The following is a 15,815-nucleotide window of genomic DNA, read 5'->3' as shown; positions in this document are numbered from 1 at the left end:
TGCGTCGACGTCGAAGGAAAAGGTACGAGGAAAGGCTCGACGGAGCAATTACTCTCAGCGATACCACGGTGTTTAAGGCTCGTGGGACGACGTTATAGCCTCCTTCGGATAAGCTCCTTTCTCCTTAATTAACCAAAGGCCACCGGTATCGAGATGTAGATAAGGATTTCATCGCGTGGCAGGCTCGACCTTAATTTCACTGAAATCCCGTTCCCTTCCAGCAACATCTCTTCTTCCATACCTTCGAGTCTAATGACACTCGACTGGTTATTTTTAGCCTCTCCTTTCATCGTTTCGCCCGTGAAAATATGTCTCCTTTTATCCTCGATTACGATCAACGTCGACAGATCGAAGATCATCGTTGCGATAAGACGCGGCGTCCGCCCTTTCGGTTCAATTCTCAGTTCATCTTTCTATTCAGGATTCGATGGTAATTCGCTATTCGAATTCGGGTAATTTGCCAAAGTTTCCGATGAAAAGGAACTCTCGTAACTTGTAAAACTGCAAAACTCTCGTTCGTCCACGATGGACAGCGTAACAATTCGCGATTCTTGTAACATCGCGAATAAGCAAAGGATTACATTTTAGTGCGTTACTACGTAAGTACACCAGTAACACGAGGCGCATGTGCGACCTGCAAGCGTTTGTTTTCTTTCCTTTATAAGTGTGCGTTTGGCCGAGCGAGAACTGATTTTCCGTTGCTGACAATTAGACGAACGACCGTGATCGGTGCGCAATCAATTTTCTACGTTTCAGCCTCGAGGAGTCGAGCTGCGAGTCTCCACGCAGCCTGCCGTCGAATAAACCGGTGCTACTCTTTACGATTTCCACGAATTTACCTGGATTCGCGTTCTGAGAATTCGCGTCGAGCGATTGATAAATAGAAATCGAAGCTTCCGCGAGCATCTCGGTACCACTTCCTTTCTTAAAAAGGAAAGCAGAGCAAACGGAAGGTTAGCGTGCTGTTCCGCTTTATTTTCCAGGTTTTATTTATACGATCGAGCATCTCGGCAAATCGAATAAATCGTCTGCAGTTCGCGAGTTGCTATGACGAACATTCTTGTAAACGCGATCGAAACTTCTCCTACGGTCGGTGATGCAACAAGTTTGGATTTCCGATCGAACGCAGTTCAAACGGTATCAAGAGACACGTGTCGTCGAGGAATCGCTTCAATCGTTGGACCATCTCATTTCGTGATTTCACTTCGACGCCATTTTTCTTCCTAGATTATTCTAATCGACGTAAAGAATCTTAATCGCGTTTATGAAAAGACCGATGACGAATCGATCGTGCAGCCGAACAGCAAGAGGAACGGGAACGATGATCCTGGACGCGTCGCGTCTCGTCTTGCGGTCTCGAAAAATCGCCAGCCGAGTATCTGCGAAGCTACGGATGGGAGAGAATAAAAAGGCCTGGATCCAGCCTCGAGATCCTCGAACGAGAAGGAACGTGTGCACGAGAGCACCAGCACACCCCCTAAGTACGCATTCCGCCCGAAGGATCCGCATTTCGAGATCGATCCGCACGATTTCCTCGGTTATACGCGAACCTCCGCAATCTCGACGCGTTTCGCTTCTCTTCAGGTTCGCGTCCTCGATCGTCTAATCGAACTGGGTCAGAACGAATGCTTTTCTCTCTGTGGGAATTCTCGAATCGGCTTTGTACCGGGAGAAACACGCGAGGCCAACGACGCCGAGAAAAATTACCATATCTTTTTGCTTTCTTTCTTTCCGTTTATTTTTTATTACGCCGCATTGTTAGTTTTATCGTCGATTTTTCGCCGCGTCTCCTTCCAGACGTCGAGTTATCGATACGAATCAAGCAAATCGAGCGCAGCTAATTCGATCGATATCTTTTCTTACGTAACATTCCAGTTTCTCCAAGTTGTCCTTTTCTCCGTTCGATGAAATAGCTTTCTAATTACGAATCGATAGATAGCTGAAAAAGATTCGCGTTCTGTTTCGCGAACGTAAAAAAAGCGATTCGATGAAAGCGGATAAGAATCCGAAAGCCTTCGGGCGCGAACGCAAAGGAGATTATGCACCGCATGCTGTACTTTTGCACGAGCAACTTTTTTTCTAGACATCGTGCACGTTTTCAACCTGCATGCTCGTATTTTTCTACTTCTGCCTGAAATTCGCATGCCCGTCGATTAATCGCCCACCATGACTCTCTACTCTCTGTTACGTCGCTCGCTACTCGATCCTCTCTAACTCCTCTCTTTTCGATCTAAATACTCTCAAACGAACCGATCGAATTTCCTCTAGGTTTACCGTCGATTTAAAAAAAAAAAAAAAAAACAAGAAGCAACTAAAATATTCAGAATAACCTACAAATTACTCCAGTGAATAATCCAAAGATAAAAAATCGCCGATACCATTTTGTCTTTTTCCTTCGTGACGCGTTGTAATATTTACGAACAGAGGAAAAACGTCGATAATATTTATCGCGAAAAGTCATGTTCCAACTATAGCACTTGGCCTTTCGACCTAACCAACCCCCTTTTAATCCTACTACTGCGACCCCGAAGGGTAAAGAAGACCTTTCATCCGACAGAAAGAACCGGTGCTGCCCTTTAAACTTACCAGCTCGCAGCACCGCATACGGATGAACAGTTCCAAGCAGTTGCAAGCAGCTGCACGCTACGAACTGCGCCAAGAGACAGACTCTTCAGGCGGTGCCAATATTTTCCTTTCGCCCCGCGTGGGCCAGCACGGCGCGGCGTGGCAAAGATTCGAGATAAAGATCAAGAAGAAGCCAGAAGTAGAGGGTTAAACGAACCAAGTCGTAATCGGAATCGACGGTCGACCTCGAGGTTTCTTTTGCCGTTCCTTGCCAACTTCCACCAATGACGAACGGCTAAGGGAGATCGTGATTCTTCTTTCTGCGCGTCACGAGGTTCAACGGCTTTACGTAAAATCGACTCGGGAACGGTAATGGCTCTCGACAGGAAACCTATCGCTGGAGTAATTTGCGGGTTACCGATTTATCGTGCATCGTAGAGGACAATTGCTTGTCTCGTTTCAATAAGCGTGAATTTCGGACAACGTAAGAATCGACGAAGAAGCTAACGATAGAATAGGGTGTTTTGAAAACGTTTAGAGTACAGCTTCTTACGATCTTTTGGTCAATAAAATTGTTTTGCTACAACGCTTTTGCAACACCCTGTGCAAGCAGTTAGTTTCTTGGATCACAGGTAGTCAAACCCCGAAACGCCGGTTTCAGACGCGTTTCGAAAACTGTTTCATCCACTACTCTGACCATCACTACCGTCACAATTACCCAACCACGATATCACCGTGTCACCACGACCACAAGAGTAGCACGTAGCACGCGAAACCCGTCCGTGCACGTGTACCGATGCGATCACGCACCCCACTCACCCCGTTCTCGTCCGCGTCTCTGCTTCTGTGTTACAGAGTTCCTGCCCTCCTCCACCTCCGTAGACCTGTCGGGCACGGACTCGGCCCTGTATCCGTTCGACCCGCAGCAGGAGAGCTACCAGGAGATCTGGTTACCGCCGACCAGTATGTACCCCTATTTTCTGTTCCCCGGGGCCGCGCGCACCTCGTACTACGACCACGAGAGCACGTACGACGTCCAGGAGCCGGGACAGAGGCGTCAGCACGGCCATCGTCATCAGCACGGTCGTCATCAGGAAGCACCGGAATTGCCTGGCAGGCCCGGTGTCCTCGTGGTCGAGACGTACGATCCTCGTGCCGATCACGAGAACCGGCAGGAGGCTCGTGCTGGTACCGACGACGAGCATCGGCCTCTGTACAGGCAGAAAGATACGGATGATCGTGAAATGGAGGGACCTGAGAGCTTCTATGATCGCGGCTCTTCTTCGTCTTCTTCTTCTTCTTCCTCTTCTTCTTCTTCTTTTTCTTCATCTTCTTCTTCTTCTTCCTCTTTTTCTTCTTCTTCTTCTTCTTCCACGTTGTCCAAGCATGATCGTGCCTCCAGCACAGTGCACCTGCAGCCAAGGCACTCCCAAAGCGAGCATGACGCGCACCTGCACCATCATCACCATCACCAGCACCACCAGCACCACCAGCACCACCCTGCACCACCCGCACCACCGTCCGCCGCGACGTCGTCTTCGTCTTCGTCGTCGTCGTCGTTGTCATCGTCGTCGTCGTCGTGGTCGAGTTATCCGTCACCGGCTCGTCCAACGCCTACCGTGGACGAGACAAAACGTATCGAGAGGCCTGACCTTGTGCAGCCGAAGAAATTCGCACCGAGACCCACCTACGAGCACCGGGCAATCTTCGATCGCGCCGACGACGACCTCGATGACGAGTTCAGGATCGGCGCGCTACCAGTCGACCGGCTCTTCGATCTCCGCGAGGCCTTCGAAGGGTTCGTCGACCAAGGTTCGTACACCGGTGTCAAGGTGCGCCAGACACCATCGATCGCGGCTCTTCGACTAATCGAGCGCCGTCATTCTCGCTATCCGACGCGAAAAGTACCAAGTCGCCTCTCTGCGTTCCAAACTCTCATTCCATTCGCTTTTCTCATCGAATATGCATTTCCTCATCGACGAGCTGTGAATCGCTCGAATTACTCTCGGTCCCCTTGAGCGACTTGTTATTTTTATCAACGGCACAGTTATTCGCGATGGTTCGAAGAGCTTCTGGTGCGTAGCGATTATCGAGATCGAATCGGCCCTTAATCGTGTCGGTCCGATTATTCTCCGAGCATTTTCAGCTGAACGGACCTACCGCTGCGTCGAATTTGCTTTCCCATCGCCAGCTTGCTGATCTTAGAAACAGTTACGACCATTTCGAATTTCCGGACGAGGCGATCAATCGCAGCAAGCTTCTTCGAGCAAAACCTACCTACTTTGTCATTTCCGCGTTAAAATACGCTTCTGTGCACAGACTAACGCGACGATCTCGCGAAGATTGTAACCGACTTTTTATTATTCCTCTAGTTACTTCGGCCGTCGCAGCGACGAAATCGAAAGGCTGTCGAACTAGAGAAGTCGGTCTCCTTTAATCTCGCGCCGCGCAGAAAATTCCTGAAAACGTTTGAGAAGCATTTTCTCCGAGTTTCACGTGCCGATATTCACGGATCGAAGAGAGTCCGCTTGGAGCTAGGTCGCTCGATTTCGTGCGATGAATAAGATTTCTGCGGCGGTAGTCGTACCCGATGGAAACGCGGTTAGAATCAAAGATCAGACGCGCGGACGCTTTCCTCCATGCTCCGTTACGTTTGCTCGTTTACAGTGAAGGTCATCTCGCATCCGGACAACTCGACCAGCTTCGAGGTGATCGAGTCGCAGCTCGAGAATCCGTTGATCGACACGGAACATCGTGATCTAGTGGACATGAAGCAGATACCTGTTCCCGTAGGACACAGTCATAAGACGCAGCATAAGAGGAACCAGACGGACGATCGTAATCGTGAGTATCTACCTTTTTCTTTTGCCATTGTACATTTACAGGATGAGAAGATTAAAGTGCAAACACATTGATACCATAACGTGGTGTACAAATATTAGGTTGTTCCAAAAGCTTCCTTCGTTCTACGAGGAAATACATTTTTTGTTTTATATTGTTTCATTGAATTACGTTTGATCCATTTTGTTCTATTAAGATAAAGACCACAGCATTTGACAGATTAGGTTTCATGTTTGTACAAAGATGCGTCGTTGTAAAACACATGTTTGTAATAGACTTTTGTTTGTAAATAGACTTTTGGTGCCATTCTGATAATTTAATCCTGAAAAAAAAAATGATTAGAAGTGGCAGGAAAATTGGACGATACGCGGCGGCGGACTGTGTTACTTTCGTGTCGCTCAATGCATCTGGAACGACGATTTTCTAAAACAAATCTAAACCATTCTAACGTTTCGAGCAAAAATGCTCGATTCCTAAAAATCCACTTTAATCAGACTCGAAGTACGTATGAAAGCACGTTCTAATTAAAACGCGGGAAACAAGCGTATCTCAGAGGAAAGGAAAGCTTCCGCCGGGTGGCAATTGAACTTCCGCAGACGCGAGGCTTATCGGCGATTTATTTCGCTCCCATCTCGAGTCGACCCTACGACGAGATACGTGGATTCCGGCCGAAAAGTTACGTCGGCTCGTCGGGATTAAAGTTCGAAATCCGGCGACTCGGGAAATAATATGAGTAGATAGGAGGGAAACGGGAGGGAAATGAGGGGACTCGGAGGCGAAATTAAATTAAAGTTTCACGGTGATAAGTCTGGTAGAGAGCGGAGATGCTGCGGCGATATTCCGCGTCCGATCGATTTCGCGGCCAACTTTCACGCCGGCGAGCAAGAGAAAAATTTACGAGGTCTCGTTACTACGTTCCGAACGAGTTTGTACCGCGAAATTCGCCGGATAATTTTGCCTGTGCGCCCGTCCAGGGCTCGTCTCGACGTTGAAATTGCCGACGTAAGAGGGGAAGCGCGTCGACGGCGAGTTGAAAAGACGGCTTCAGCCGCTGCGAAACGGATACATATTTTCCCGGAGACCGTCTCGTAACTCGTGCAACTTGATGGATGGACGAGTTGCGCCACGTTAACAAGAAGAAAACTATGGTCAGCATAATTCCACCGGCAAATACGCGCCGTTTTAGCGGCTGTAAATTCTCGCGGACTCGTGAAAAATGCACAACCTGCAATTTTTTCAGAAACGTATTCGTGTACCGGCTAAACCAATCTTTCGGGTGTTTAATGAGAAGCTAAAACAGCTTTATCAACGTTTAAATTTCTCCGAGTGACGTTATTAAATACCACGAAATATGGTTCGTTTTATCTGAAACTTTAAACTACACATTTGCTACCGTGCGTCTGAAATAAAAATTTTTAAGGCGGCTACTGCCTAAGCGTTGGATCTCGCGTTGTTTTTCGTTTGGTTCGAGTCAGGTCAGGTCCGTTGGAAGCGCGAGAAAAAATCAACAGCAAGGAAGACGGATGTGAGTGATCGCGGGGACAGAAAGCCGGAGGGTGGGTGGTAAGCGCGAACTATAACGCATCGAGAATTGATTGCATCCGGATCGAACGGCGAGTAATTATCCTTGGTTATCCTTTAATCCAGCGATTACCCGCGTATCGATGTTCCGTCGGGTGATTGATTCGAACGAAACGGCCACTCCTACGCTCCGACGAGCAACGCGAGGCGATCGTGTCTCGCTGTTCAGCGATCCGTTCGGAAGAAACGCGGATGATGGATTTCTCGGCCGAAAAATCGATTCTGAAAAGCGCGACATCGGAACCAGGTAATTGTTCGTCGTTGTATCCATCTTACCGGTCCTATGATATTTCCACGGTTTCGTTACGTTAGTTTTCGTACTCTCCGCAATACTGGAGCTGTCCATGAGATCATTTAAACGCTTTACGTACAAACAGGATGTCACGAAGCTTCTTTTTCGTGTCTGTCGAGGTTATTAGATGTACGAACAGAGGAACGCGTGGATAAATTGTAAAGTAGAAAATATATTTTAACACAGAAGTGTAAGTACAAGTAGGAATATAATTTGAGCTGGTCCTGATCCGCACGCTAGCAGTGAAGCACCCTATAACTGAAAGCCATCGTCGCCTGTTTACTGTCTATGGTCTGCCTTCGTCCCAGTCTATTGTCTGTACGCTGTCGATGGCTTCAGTGCTTGAGAAAACTAAAAGGACCAAATGTAGAGTTTTCTTGGAAGTGGCGACCGCTTCGACAGTGCCCAATATTGCGAGGCCAGAATCAAACACAATTAGTCGATATTCGTGACAAGTAACAGGAACGGATTCGGTACGACGTCTCGTAGTTACACGTAGGAATATACACGTTGCAGCCTTTCGAGAGAAATAGTATGGGTGTGAAAATAAGCAACACAAATTATCGATTCGTGTATCACTCGTGTATTGGTCTCGTTAAGGTAGGATAGAGCAGTCTTAGAGTGGCTGTATCTACTCATCGGGCCGATGAAAATCATCGTGTTCTCGAACGATGTAGGTAGGATTGGAAATTCGTGTAGATGTAATCAAGCCGGCTTTCACCTTGGCGAGGAACAAACGCGCATTTCCCGCCATTCGTCGCGTTCTAATTAAAATTCGTTCGGCCGCTTATTCGGCCGTGTTTCTCCGTGGACCGGGCGGTACGCGGCGCTTAACGAGTCGCTATTTTCTGCCGGTTCGAAAGTCGAATCCTCGACGGACCTGAGCGCCGCTGCAATTTCGCATTCATATATTCAATTTCGGTGGAGCGGCCTGCCGGGACCGGAAACTCGTTTCGACGTTCGAGCGAGGATCTTGCGAGCAGTCGAGGCTCCATTCGAAAAATCGGACCGATAAATTTCTCCTCTGTTCCCTTCCTTTTCTTCCGCGGAGAAAAAAAAAGTAGAGGGAAAAGATAGCATCCTGACGGTGGAATTTGCAAAGAATCGAAATACACTCGTTGCATAGTCAGCCGGTGATCGATCGATTCGATCCATCGAAATGCGTCACGTCAGGGTGAAAGTTAAGCGGTCGATCGAGGGCGTTGGAAATTTGATATAAAGGCGGACTTATCCGCAGAGATTGCCTTCGAAATGGGAAAGAAAGTTTCGTCGGTTTGCTCCATTATCTTGATGGAACTTTATCGGATATTCTTTGGTTCATCGGATAACTGCTTTTCGTCGGATCGATGCTGCATCTTCGAAACTTCTCGTTTCTTGTTCGCGCAACGTTATGGCTTTGCATGCTTGCTAAATCTTGAAAGAATATCGATCATCTTGAGTGAACCTGTGTCAACGTCATCGTTTAATAATCCATACTCCGTGACGTCGACTTGAGTCGGGGCACCGAAACGTTCTTCTACTCGATTAGGCGTAACATCGGAAACGAGCGTTTCGCATTCAGCGCTTACAGCCACGCTACAACCCAGTTGTTCGCGAGGAAAGCTTCAATATGTTTCGCAGGTCTCAGGAAACAGGCGCTTTCGCGAAAACTTCTCTCGCTCTCGCAAGCTCGCGAAGGCAGTCGACTATTACTCGATTAGCTTTCAGAATGGGACAGATCCGCGTTCGCGCTAATTACGCGGTCAAAAGCGGCAGCACGCTTTGAGATTTAGCGCTCGATATCGACAGGGTGAAAGCGATTTCGTGTATTTTTCTCCGCGGTTCGTTCCCTCCGCCTCTCGTTCGCTGAAGAGTGACAAGAGAAGAAAAAGAGAAATACAGGGGGAGAAAGAGGTGGGCGCAAAATCGTTGCTCGTTATCGGTAGAGTTAAACAAACGGGTCACCGTAATTATAACTCACAGCGGTGCGCGCATCTAGGTCCGGGCATGCGCCCGCCTCCGCGCACCTGCGAGCACGTTCGAGTGTGCTCGTCAAAAGTGCGCCCCTATCGATTTCGGATATATAAAGTAAAATCCGACCGCGAACGTGCCGTATGCCCTACATTTTTCCTTTTCCCGCGAAAACGCGAGGATTCGGTACGCGCTACGAAACAATCTTTCTCCGGCCTCGTTCGCTGAAACGATCGTTCCTTGGCCAGCGACGAAATTGCATTTCCAGTATCGTACGTTTCAAACGAGATACGAACATGCGTTTGCTTGTTCGGAAGATATTCAAGCTACTGTAAGTCGTGGCTGGTAGTATGCGCAAGTTAAATAGAATCCTTTGATGCAACGTAATTAGGAAAGTATTCATCGTGTTACTCAACAAGTCTAGTTACATTAGGTGTCCAAGCACGTCGCGTCGCCTTGCAAGCCCTTAATCGGTTTACTTAATCGAACTTGCTGGTGCATCGTGGACCTACAAGTTGTTCGCAAGTCTCTTGGAGCTAGGTCAAGGTAGTTCCTAAGAACACCACCATAGTAACCATAGAGCGTGTAAGCCCGTGCTAGATGATAAGGGCAAAAGTAAACGGTTGTTCGTCGATGATAAAGTAACTGGAGAGCGGAAAATAGTTTCATCCGAAATCGTTCGATTCGACATTTTTATACCTATTTTCATTCTCGTTTGGGAAACAACAGCACGAGCTCGGTTGTCGGTAATTAACGCTTGTACATCTTCGTACGTCGTTCCACCAGTCGAAACGAACGAATCTCGTCGGTCATCGAGCCAGGAAAATTCGGAGAACGCGTGGCTCGAGTTATCCCGAGTTTCGTCATTCGAAACGATAATTATCCGTTTCGGAGTGTTTCGTGTTTCCACTGGGATTCGACGTTCGCTCGTCTGCAGATGCGCGTCTTCCTCTCCGCTTGCTATTTCATTTAATTAACAGGAAAGTGGGTTGAGTGTAGTCGCGTTTGAATGATCGTTGCGCCCATCTATATACGCAATAATAACGATAATAATCCAAAGCTTGGACGCTTTTAATAACACTCGTCCCAGGAAATCCTTGCTGCCCTCGCGTTCGCTGGTAGGTCAGACGCGTGACGAATTAGGTTAGTGGCAAAACGACGTCGTGTCGAAGTCCCTTGTCGATCACTTATTTACTAATTCAAATACGATACCTATATTCCGGGAAGATTTTTCAACGTGTAAACGTCATATGTTTGATAAATTATTATTTACGTCATGGCTGATCGATATTCTCCTCTCTATCGTCATCCGAGGGTAGGTACTTCGCGTCTCGATTCTCTCTCGTTTCTCCCTCTAAACAATCGATTCCTTGCGGAGAATATTCGTTCTGTCATTTGCTTCAGTTGCGTAACAGTCGCTCAAACACGGTTTCCAATTCGTACGTTTCGTGCACACAGCGACGAGAAACGTCTGGAAGAAAAGGAACGAAACGCAACAGCAGAAGGTACGATCTCGACTTTTACTCGCAATTTCGTTCCCCTCCTCGTCCTTCTGCTCGTTATTTGTATACTCGCCGTTTAATCGTGTCGCGTGTGCACAACGAGGCCAACCGCAAAAACGCTGGTTCGAAATTGCTGTCAAATAATTTTTAGCTCTCGTAGAGAAAGCACAGTTTGTTTTTCATTTGTCCGCGAGGGTGGCGTGTTTGGTTGGCGTCGCCCGATCGATTAGCTCGATCGATCGCATATTTGCAAAGCCCGTCCGGTTCGTTATAAATTTCAACCAATACTTTTGCTTACTTGGAAATTTGTTTTATCCCGCGGCGCCCCACCTTTCAACGTAGCGTTTTTCCCCGCAAAGTACCCGACGTCGAGCAGTCGCGTCGACCGCTTAATTATCCAATTAACTTCAAACATACGAAACGCGATTACAATCGTCGAGAGCCGTCGGCTAGCGACCGTTTTGACGCTTTTTCGCGCTTTCCCCCCGTATTTTATCGGCTATTAGCGACGCGCTAATTAGTCCACCGTCACGATATATCACGTTACAATCCCGCGTAAACGCAAATAGACGCGACAACGCGTCGCAAGATACACAGAATCAGCGATACGGAAGCATCGATCCCCGCGATTTCCTACTACGAGGATTTCACGCTTCGTCGATTCCTCCATTCCACGAATTCTTCTTCTTTCGCTACCTCTCGAACCTGAATTCCCGCTCGACGCTTCACAGCGACGCGAATTAGGAAAATGGTACACGGTCTTCCTGGTCCTCGAGTCTCATCCGTTCCACAAACCCCACCCTCTCCTACCAGAGAACAATTCCGTGGCTCGGTTTTCGCGGTTATTTAGCCACGATACTCGCAAGTATGTCGAAACAGACGAGCCTAAACTCTCAGACGTATCGTCTGGAAATTCCTAACCACGGAATTTCAACGAAAGCCGAACGATGCCGGTATCGAACGAGTGTGTCGCGTCTCGATCCTCCGACCAAACTCTCCAAGACTCTTTTCCTCGCGTATATATTTCACCGTGGCCCGAATCGACGGCGAACAATCGCCGAACGGACGCGGTCGTTTTTATCCGTGATGGAGACCGATTTGCCTCGCTCGCGAGTTCTAACGAGGCTCGTCGAGTTTCCAGGCTGGTGTGCAGCTGCGTCACCGGAAAGGTTCGGCGGCTGCTTCAGGACGGATATACCCTGACGGGAGGGCGGGTCGCGGCATCGATCTCTCCAGCAGCCAGACGGACACCGGTTCCAATTACCGCCGTTTCGAATTGGCTGTGTTTCTCCGACCAACTAGAGGAATCTGCTCGCGATCGAGTCAAGGCACCGCCCAGCCCGCGTTCTCCGAACTTCCCGCGATTGATATTCCTGCGCCACTCGACGACCTCGTGTCTCCTTCTTCTCGCTCCAGCTATCGCGCGTCTCTCGGTCAGGAAACTGGTTGCCGAGTTGGTCGAGGAGAATGGTTTTTGTCGACAACGGTAACGATGATTTTAATTGGACGATGCTGCGTGACGTTTCGTGAACGCCTCGGAAACAATTAAGGGGAATTTATGCGGAGGGCGTAACAGATCGGACGTTAATTGGACGTTTCTACCATAGTGATTCAGCGACGATCATTGGAATCATGGAATTTTGCTCGTGGGATAACGCTGACGATGATAACAACAACGAAAGACGAGAATCAAACTTGTCAATCTAAGTAGAATTATCTTCTACGTCACTCGGGTCTCTGACGACACCAGATACCGTTCTTTTCTTGTCGAACAAGAATCGATAGAATCTTTAAGGCGGCGTAACTTCGGACAACTTTATTTAGGGAGGACGATCGGTGCCATCGATTCAAGGACACCGGTGGTATCCGCCTACCTCATAACGCGAGCCATCCGCTCCAAAACTGCGGGAATATCAATAGAGGGAATCCACCGTGGTGGATAGAGTAAGAGAACATGTTTCCACGACGCTGCCGGCGCCAGGCATCCCGAATGAATTTATTCGGCGACCTTAGCTCGAGAGCGGAATTTTCAATGCGCTCTGTACTCTTATTGGCACTGATATATTCGAGAAACTTTTATTCGGGATCGTAAATTATCGGAATATTGCTACCAAAGTCCCGCTTTGAATCAGACTTCGCTTTAGCGTATACGAAGCAAGAGATTGCGTTAAGGAGTCGTTTTATCGATAACGATCCCGACAACTTTTTCTCCAAACTAACTTTCAACGATATCCTCGATAAGAATATACGATAAAGATAAGTTGGACGCTCTTGTTTACCATATATTTTTCGACTAATTTCTCTTGGTCCTTCGGTTGTCAAGACCATCAACAAGCGAGTTTCTTTGACAACAGTTTCGCAACGAGTTCGTCCGCTTCGTTCACCGCGAGTGGAACGGATCGAAGCTATTCGCGAAATCGACTTGGCCCGTGGAAACGATTCAACGATTCTGTTACGCGAGCGTATTCAACAACGACGTTTAATATCGTACCAGAATTTACGCCTAGCCTTCGATGCTACGAAGATATCGGTTGACGAAAGCGAAGGGAAGTTGCACGGATCGGCGACTCCTCGCAAATTACTCCGCCGCTTGAAGTTACTCGCTCGTTTTTGCTCGTCACGACGACGAGTTCCCCTTTCGATTTCTTTCAGCAAGTCGGCCGAGTCGAGAAGTTATTTATCGTTGCGGCTCTTTCATCGACGATACAGAATACAACAGCTTCGACGCTATAGAATCGTTTTGTAATTTTATAGGAAACTTGCAGATTCGCAAAGAGGTCTCAGAGGTATCGAACGAAATGTCCGTTCGGCCAATCGACAAGCTCGAAACTTCTCGAGCAGACAACGACGATCGAAGATGGGTGGAAGGTTAGAGAGGGAGCACCCATCGTAACGAAGATTTGGAGGGCGGCGATTAAAGCGATCAGGGTAGGAAGAAACAGAAAGACGTCGGCCGGTCGTTTGTCTTAATAAAGTGCGTCGAAGGCACGCTGTTCGAAACGGCTGACTTATGGCTAGTCATCCGAGTAGGCTGCGCCCCTCTTACGACCCGTTTCTAGTGGTTTTTCGCTGCGGTAGGAAGGTAGAGACTGGCGTTCCACCGATATTCAGAAGGGTTCTTCGAGTCCCAAGGTCGTTAACCCTGCCTACCAAGTCCATCAATCGAACAAGGGTGGCTGGTTAACGATGCCAAGCATTCGTCATCGGGTGGATCCTATCTCGGCCACCCTCGAAGTTACCTCGTTTCATGCTCCTTTCAACTCCTTTACCTTGTCCCGAGTGGTTTCTCTTCGATGGCCTCGGATAACCGTCGTACTTTGGATATTTATCGCCGATTAGAGGGGCAAATTGGGATAAATGAAAAAAATTTTCCAGCCTGCGTGGACTAACAGGATTCGTTACATTTTTACTTTCGTGTTTAACAGGGAAAATTAACGACAGTTTACACGCGAAAGGAATTTCCTATTCCACGACGTCCGCTTTATTCATCGTCTTTTTGATCTTACTTCGTTAATAAGCGCTGCTCGAGCCTTGTAAATTCCAGTTTCGCTCGGCAAAATCAAGTAGCGCGGCCGATGTTATTTGCATAAATAAACAATTATTCTCGACGATTATTTTTAAGTGACAAGTGTACCCAGGATAAATATCGGCCGATAAATATTCAAGATTCGCTGTGAGGGGCCGTCTTTTTTTCCGGACAGGCAAACCGGTCACCTAATGATTTATCATTTGCCTTCGCTAGCCACCTGGAAGCTTGGTTTATATCTCGCCGCATTTTTCCTTGCCACGCTACATGCAGAAGCCTTTTCATCGAAAGAGAACTTGCAAGTTCGTAGACCTTAAATCATAAGCTCCGTCGCTTTAGGACGCATAAGCAGATTCGGTTAAGTTTAACGCAACATATGAACATAAGTTCGCCGCCCTGCTAAAGCTCTCTCTAAACTAGCTAAACATACGTTCCGCTTTCTACGCTCCTCGTGAACTGCGAGCTCTTGCCACACGCTATTCTCCCTTAAGAAGAGACTCGACGTATACATAAACCCTTGGAACCACCAGTTAGCCATGCTAACATTTGTCCCTGTTCCCAGGATCTTTAACTCGCAAACATAACACTCGTATTCGCCCACGAAATCCTGTCAATCTCTCTCACCACGTTCTGTACAACGTGTTTCGATCCTACTTTTCCACAGAGACGTCCGTGGTGTTACCATCCGCCTCGTCGGATCTGGACAAGATCCAGCAGCCGGTCAAGGTCGTGCTTTCCAGCACTTGTCACCACGCGTACAATGCTTGCAGGTGAGTTAAACAAATATTATCCACTCTTAATCTTAATCTTTAAACGCAAAATCTGTATTCACATATTGTTTCTGACATTTCGAAATTTTCTCGAACCTGACGGTTTCGGTTTGACGATTCGTTAAACGCTCTTTTCGCTGGTAGCTGTGATTTTCTCGGAATTCTTTAACAAAAGTGGCATTAGTCTGCGATAGTTGTTTTTAAGAAGCTTCGAATCTGTTAAGTCTGTGAATTCTCGTTGCAGGAACGATCCAGAGTGCAAGGTATTGATGGAACCGGTGCTGAACCATTGCGACTCGACGAGTTGCGCGAGGAACGAGTGTATGGAAGCGTTGCAGAATTTCTACAAATCCGCGAATCACAAGCACTCGGTAGAGATCGCGTTCTGTCTGTGCAGGTGAGTCGTAAGAGACGCGAGGCCGACCATCGAAATCGCAGAATATGCGAAAGTTGGATCGACGACGAAACGAGGCGTGTACGAAAAATAGAAAATTCGACCGGTAGCAAAATCGTTTCTTGTCCGATCGTGCGATAGTTATCGAAATAACGAGATAAAAAAATTCTATAAATCCACGATACGCAACCCGTGTGAAAATCGTTTTCCGCTCGCAGCGGCTTCGGTACAGAGAATATTCCGGTGTACTCGCAAATCGATGTCTGTCGACGATAAAAAACGAACGAAACAATAAAAAAAAAGGGGGGGGGTGGGAGAAGGTTGAGCCGGCCACTTGTCGGGGCCCACGGGATTTTATGAATTTGCATGCGATCCGTGTTATTTATATTTATTA

The 15,815-nt window shown here is 47.7% G+C and overlaps 1 protein-coding gene across 3 annotated transcripts in view; it reads left to right on the top strand.

Annotated features, from left to right (window-relative positions):
• The window catches only part of LOC117235667, a 213,608-nt gene that overhangs the window by 170,564 nt on the left and 27,229 nt on the right, over nucleotides 1-15,815 (top strand). For 2 of the 3 annotated variants that reach the window (XM_033497925.1, XM_033497933.1), the window contains 4 exons: nucleotides 3,421-4,377; nucleotides 5,233-5,409; nucleotides 14,922-15,027; nucleotides 15,272-15,424. In XM_033497925.1, the coding sequence (XP_033353816.1) occupies nucleotides 3,421-4,377; nucleotides 5,233-5,409; nucleotides 14,922-15,027; nucleotides 15,272-15,424 (1,393 nt within the window). Of the gene's footprint in view, nucleotides 1-1,246; nucleotides 1,482-3,420; nucleotides 4,378-5,232; nucleotides 5,410-14,921; nucleotides 15,028-15,271; nucleotides 15,425-15,815 lie in introns of those variants that run through there. The other variant, XM_033497941.1, reaches the window with a different exon arrangement.

This window comes from Bombus vosnesenskii, unplaced genomic scaffold, assembly GCF_011952255.1.
Source record: "Bombus vosnesenskii isolate JDL3184/JDL3185 unplaced genomic scaffold, Bvos_JDL3184-5_v1.1 scf7180000013264, whole genome shotgun sequence".
Taxonomy (NCBI): Eukaryota; Metazoa; Arthropoda; class Insecta; order Hymenoptera; family Apidae; genus Bombus; species Bombus vosnesenskii.
Note: the sequence above shows the minus strand (reverse complement) of the source record. Positions and strands in the feature narration are given on the sequence as shown.